The sequence below is a fragment of the Dipodomys ordii genome, unplaced genomic scaffold, assembly GCF_000151885.1.
Source record: "Dipodomys ordii isolate 6190 unplaced genomic scaffold, Dord_2.0 Scaffold4, whole genome shotgun sequence".
Classification (NCBI taxonomy): domain Eukaryota; kingdom Metazoa; phylum Chordata; class Mammalia; order Rodentia; family Heteromyidae; genus Dipodomys; species Dipodomys ordii.
This window is the reverse complement of record NW_012267220.1, coordinates 16,479,776-16,486,527: the sequence shown is the minus strand read 5'-3', so window position 1 is coordinate 16,486,527 and position 6,752 is coordinate 16,479,776. Positions and strand designations below refer to the sequence as shown.

Sequence of the window (6,752 nt, the reverse complement as noted above, 5' to 3'; positions counted from 1 at the left end):
GAACTTCGGGGACGGGAGGGAGGGAGGGGATGGTAGGGGGAAAACAATGGAGGGGCTAACAATGTTCAAGAGGAAGTGTACTCATTACCTCACTCATGTAACTGTAACCCTCTGTATAGTATCTTTACAATAAAAAAATTTCTGTTAATATTTTGAGAATTAATCAATGAAACTATAAAAATAGCTGGGCACCAGTGGCTCACGCCTGTAATCCTAGGTACTCAGAAGGCTGTGATTTGAGGACGGTGATTCAAAGCCAGCCCGGGCAGGAAAGTCTATGAGACTTTTATCTCCAATTAAACATCTCCTAAAAAGCCAGAAGAGGAGCTGTGGTAGAGCACTAGCCTTGAGAAAAAATACTGAGGGGCAGCGCCCAGGCCCTAAGTTCAAGTCCCAGGAACAGCACATACACACATACTCTATATAAAAAATTAATGTCAGAAAAGCACAGTGCCAAATTTGTAATCTTTCTATCACAGGGAATATAGTCATACTCTACAAAATCATACCCTAGAGATTTGAATGCTCTAATGAGAAAAAGTGTAGGTGGCAGAGATAAAGCAATTATTATGTAATAGACTCATTATAGATAACTTTACTCATTATAGATAACTTTTAATTGCCTGTTGTGTTAGAAAAGAAACAGCAAATGGATGAGCCAATGCACCCTAGGTGTGCTGTCCTGGAATACCCGCATGGCTCATTCTCCCATCTTTCCACTGGTACCCGATCAAAACCTTCTTGGAGCATAGCTGCCCTCACTACCTTACTGTATTTTTCTCATTTCCACCTACCAGTTAACATTCCATCACATTTATGATTCAGTATCTTTCTCTAGTAACCTTGTCCCATCCTGCCTGGATTTTAATATTAATATTAAGATACCAAAGTATGAAATGTAAGGAGAAATGTAACTGTAAAATGCAACCTGTGTGCTCTTTCTTCAAGTTATTAGATGGTGGCAAGTTCAAGCCAATATCACATTCATTTGCCATCAACTGATTTTTTTTTGTCATTTGATCTGTTGGTGCAGGGACTTTCTTACCATATGAAAATAGTCCCAATACATTGCAACCAAAGTTTATAGCAAAGAAAGAAAAAAGTTTCTTAGCACTTTAAATGATAACTTTGTACCTCTGTGTATCTTGCTTTTTAAAAAAACATAACTTTATCTCTTTTTCTTGATTTCTTTTCTCTTTCTTGTTTTTTTTTGGGGGGGAGGGATTCTAGGGATTAAACTCATGACTCTTTGCTTGATGGCTAACCACTTTACAGCTTGAGCCCCAGATTCTTTTTCAAATTCCGTTTCAGGTTTTTGCACTGGCCTTAGGCCCAATCCCTCTACCTCTGCCACCTGCATTGCAAGAATTACATATATAAACAAGCCACATTGCTTGTAATCTCTACACTCCAGTCCACCTCTAGTAGCTGGGATTATTGGCATGAGCCACAAAGCCAAGCTTCTTAAGCATACCATTGACACAAAAGTTGATATACTATCCCTATCTCCTGGTTATTTTTCAGTTTGAAATAAAATAGTAGTAGTTAGCTATTTTTTTTGCAAATTAAGATATGTATTACTTTAATAAATGTTTTTGCAAACTCTTTAATCGCCAAAGAACTCAGATCCACAGGTCTGGGACTCCTGACCCTTCTACCCAGCATCTTATTGGCAAGTGTTTATAATCTGTATTACAATTACTTGTTTATAGATAACTAGCCTCTATCAGGGATGGGAACATACTAATCTCATTCCCTATTCTGCTTCCAACGTTTTTGGCATTCAGAAAGTACTTGGTCAATTCTACTTGAATATATCATTTGAATGCAATCATGCCAACCACTTTTCCCACTCTTATTCCATTCTACTTTTTTCTTATGAGACTCCCTGTATTGGCATTCACTAGCTACATTGACAATACATAAAAATCATACTCTTACAAAATAGTTCTGGCACACTATTGTAAATGCCTTTAATGTCACAAACTTATACAAAAATTGGTATCACTGTGAAATTCACGGTAAGTATATTTTACCACAACAAGAAAACATCAGTGACTTACATTGTTGGTAAAAGTATGTAGGATCTTAAGTCCTCTTTTATGTTCCCATCCTTCTTTAAACATAAGGTACAAAAGATCAAGCCAAAACCAGGGCATCTTTATTCTTCGATGGATCATATCACTCATCCTATAAATAGGATAAATATACCATCTTTCACATCAGGAACATATATTTCTTGAACACTTACATGATCCTACCTGGTTTACATGAAAGTAACCCCTAAGAATGATATGACCAATGTTCAAGGCTACTAAGTTCTCCATGCTTAGTACTAAGGATTAAGCTATAGCATAACCAATGAAACTGTATCTAGCTAGCTAGCTAGCTATCTCTAGCTAGCTAGCTAGATATCTAGCTATCTATCTACACTCATTCCTCTTTACAGGCATGAAGACCCACTATAAAATGCTATCCACCAATAGATGGCCTGTGATCAGTGCTTGTGTTTCTCTAGAATGTTTTCAACTTCCCAAGGCTGCCTGCAGTTTTGTATCAAAAGTGCAGAGACAAATTTTGCTTTCTTTTACAGTGCAGAAAAAGCAACCAGCTGTGTTGCAAGTGCACATTAAATAATGATGGTCACATGGTTGCCCTGAGTACATCACTCTCATTTCCAGAGACAGATCAGAAGGACTTATTTCATCTCTTTTAGCACCGATCCTTCCCAGAGGCTCTCCTTGGCCTCTCCATCCATACAACACATCCTTGTTTCCCATCAAACTCAACTTGGTCTTTTCTTCCTAAGCCAGGATTTTATAAGTTTATATTGGTTGATTTGATGCTCATTTCCACTATTCATTCTGTTTTGAGTAACACTATAAAATTAGTACCTTGTACAGTGGTTGGCCAATTATACATGTACCATTAATATCTGTTAAAATGATGTAAAACGTGCAGTGGACTTAAAACACATTGCATCCTCATAGCTAAATAAAAACTAAACAAGAAATTTTAAAGTAAACATCGATTGGTTCAGATACAAAAATAATATTTACTCATTGCTGAAAACATAGAAAAGAAAAATAAATAAAAAGGAAAGCAAAATGTTATAATAAAGAAAGGCTAACACTTCAGTATAGCTTCATATAGCTTTTTCCTATAAATATTTTTTACATGCTAGTAACTATCATACTGCAGAATTTATTTATTTTGCTATCTAGTATCACAATGGAATGTCAATATCTTGGAAAACAATCACTTTAAATTGATGTATAATCTCAATTTGCCATGAGTGATATAACCACTCCTCTATTATTAAATTCATGCTTAGGAGAGAGCATAAAAGTGGTGGTATTCACCTCACCCCAGTTTGAATGGCTAAAATCAAGAACTCTAATAACAACAGATGCTGGAAGGGATGTGGACAGAAGGGAACCTTACTGCATTGTTGGTGGGAGTGTAAACTTGTTCAACACTTTGGAAAGCAGTATGGAGGTTCCTCAAAATACTCCACATAGAACTCCCCTATGACCCAGCAATCCCACTTTTGGGCATTTACCCAAATGCTTACAAACAAGACCACACTAAAGCTACCAGCACAATTATGTTTACTGCAGCATTATTTACTATAGCTAAGACATGGAACCAACCCAGATGCCCCTCAGTAGATGAATGGATCAAGAAAATGTGGTATATATACACAATGGAATTCTATGCCTCCATCAGAAAGAATGACATTGCCCCATTTGTTAGGAAATGGAAAGACTTGGAAAAATTATATTAAGTGAAGTAAGCCAGGCCCAAAGAAACATAGGTTCCATGGTTTCCCTTATTTGCAATAACTAATATATGTCTGAGTCAAGCAGAAAAGGTCAGATAAGGTGATGTTAGGGAAATGAACCCTAAGATATGTATTCTTTCATGCGATTGTTTCTAACACATTTATAAGATTATTTCTTTGTTGCTTTGTATGTCCCTCCCCCACAGTATAAGCCCTGCTTTGACTGTATTTCATGTGGGTATAACTTGTGGAGGGGAAGGGGAAAAACAAATCATTTAAATAGGGATACAGGTGGACCCATTACAACAATGAGATGTACAAGTCGTTATGTCGAAAACGAACTTTACAACTTTTGTGGGGGGGGGGGGGATTGGAGGACTTGGGGGAGGTGGGGAGAATGGGAAGGCAAAGGAAGAGGCTACAATGCTTGATAAGAAATGTACTCATTATCTTGCCCATGTAATTGTAACCCCTCTGTACAGTATTTTCACAATTAAAAAAATTTAAAAAAGTGGTGTTATTGACCAAGATGCATTGAACTCATCAAGTGATATGTTGAATTGGAACCTCTTTGTACAACTGCTTAAATTAAAAAAAATCAAACCTGAAAAGAAATAAATGAAACATACAGTTAAGTCTTGAGGTTAAAATTTAATTTACTATCTCATGTTGCTGTTTTGGTTTAGCTTTGTTTGCTTTGTTGTGCTGTGTTGTGTTGCTTTTGAGATCGGATCTTGCTGTATAGCTCAGGCTGGCTTGTATAGCACAGGGTGGCCTTGAACCCTCAATCCTCCTGCCTCAGTCTCCTGAGTGCTAGGATTAGATATTTTTACTTACAATAAAAAATAGACAACACAGACACAAGCAATTAACAATATTTGAAAAGGCTAACTCCTAATTTAATAATGAAAGGAATTCAATTTACCTATAAACTGCACGGACATACTCAGAATCACCATTGCTTTGAGCACCAATATTCTTCCCCATAGCTGTTTCTGTAAGATGCAGGTGAGAAGTAGGTGTTTAAATTATCTACTCAGGTTTATTTTTCAACAGTAGACACTAAAGAGACATGAACACTCTCCCACGTTTTCCAAATGCTCTTCTCCTTTCTTCTGTTTGTGGCTTCTGTTTCTCCTACTTCCTGTTCCTGACAGTCCTTCTCTTCACTTTGTCAACAAGCTGGCTAAGGTCCTCTATTCACTACCCTAAAAGTGCCTGCTGCAGCTAGGGTAGCTCATTTATCAGTAACATTGCCATGAGGAATCTGGGGTCCTTTCTGAAAAGTTCTTTCCATTGATTTTCTAATGAATGGTTATTTTATGAGCCATTTTATCTCTACACCACTACTTGAGACACAAACCAATCAGACTTACCACAGATTATGTCTAAGGCACAAAGAGTGATGGAGAAAACGCAATTAAATGCTTCTTGATCAACGTGCTTCTCAAGCTTTGTAACCAATATATTTGCATGTTCGTTCATGACATCGAAAAAATCTTCCAGGATTGTAAAATGGAAAGTGGGTGTCAACATTTTTCTCCTGGAGCGCCACTTGTTTCCAGTACTAAAAGTACAATAAAATGGTTACAAATTAAAAAGGAGTAATATCCCAAATAAAAAGCCCATGAGGCTTTAGTGAGAATGGCAAAGACAGATATATACAATATTCATATACAGTTACAAGATGCCAATCTCTCGGACACTGATGTATAATACAAATAGTTAAAATAACATTGGGAAAATATGTCTTTAGGATTCTTTTTCCTCATGTCTATGTTCTGAGTTTCTACAAATAAGATTTTTTTCTTCTTCCATAGATACCTTAATCCTCAGATAACTACCATGCTCCATGACTCTGCCTAATTTCCACTGTTGGAATTTTCCAGTCCTTTGGTATTTACTGTCTTTGGCTTGCTGAGCCCTTCCTCCACAAATAGGCCGGAGTTCTATTTCTTCATGAGAGGTCAAGGTGGAGGGTGAAGGTCACTGGCCACTATGTACTTTCGGGGGGGGGGCTCATTGCCACTGGCCTTTCAAGATTTCTCTGCTCTAACTCTGTTGCTCTACTGCACTTGAACATCAGGATTTCCTAGTTCTTCTTGAAATGCTGGCGATACTCATCACTAATACAAAAGCTAGCAATTACCATCTACTCTGGACTTTTACTTGTCAAAGGCAGGATGTTAACAAGATCTTTCTTCCCAGCCTTCTTAGTCTTTCTTTTTTTTCTTTTTTATTTTTTCCCATCTGTTGTGGGCTTGAACTCTGGACCTGTGCTCACCACTTGAGCCACTGCACCACTTCCAGTCTCACAGACTTTCTTGCCCGGGCTGGCTTTGAACCTCAATCTTCAGATCTCAGCCTCCTGAGTAGCTAGGATTACAGGCGTGAGCCACCCGGCACCCACTTGTTAGTACTCCTTGAAAATAGTTTTGCTACTGAAAAATTATCTTCTTTCAATTGCAGGAACAACAACATACTGTAAAAGTAACTCTATCAACAAGAGAGCTTTATAATATACACAGACCTACCTTGTAAGAAGCCCAAGGCCAAGCCATGGCTCTAGAAACTTGTACATAAAGGACTTGTCAATTTGCTTTGAACTGCTTAAAATCACCTTAGGAAGAGAAAATAAAAATATTTGAGAGAAACAGACATGAAAGAAACTTCAATATAGTACCTACTTAAGGTAAATAACTCCTTAAGGTAAATATTTCACAGATTTTACTTTCTCTAGTTCATTTTGAGCAAGTCTCAGGAACTAAATGGAAATGTGTAAAATAATGTCCAATGAGAAACATACCTTACTCATGTAAATGTAACCCCTCTGTACAGCATCTTTTTTTGGGGGGGGGAGTCCGGTCTTGGGGCCTGAACTCTGGGCTTGGGCGCTGTCCCTCAGCTCTTCAGCTCAAGGCTAGCACTCTACAACTTGAGCCACAGAGCCACTTCCGGCTTTTTTCTT

At 37.7% G+C, this 6,752-nt stretch overlaps 1 protein-coding gene across 1 annotated transcript in view; it reads right to left on the bottom strand.

The window, feature by feature from the left end:
* The window catches only part of LOC105991323 (cytochrome P450 4V2), a 12,750-nt gene extending 7,481 nt beyond the window's left edge, over positions 1 to 5,269 (bottom strand). Inside the window, exons 1-3 of the mRNA XM_013023946.1 lie at positions 5,161 to 5,269; positions 4,710 to 4,779; positions 2,064 to 2,190 (exon numbers count right to left, since the gene is read on the bottom strand). Coding sequence (XP_012879400.1) covers positions 2,064 to 2,190; positions 4,710 to 4,779; positions 5,161 to 5,269 — 306 coding nt within the window. The remainder of the gene's footprint in view (positions 1 to 2,063; positions 2,191 to 4,709; positions 4,780 to 5,160) is intronic.
* Positions 5,270 to 6,752: the final 1,483 nt, after the last annotated feature.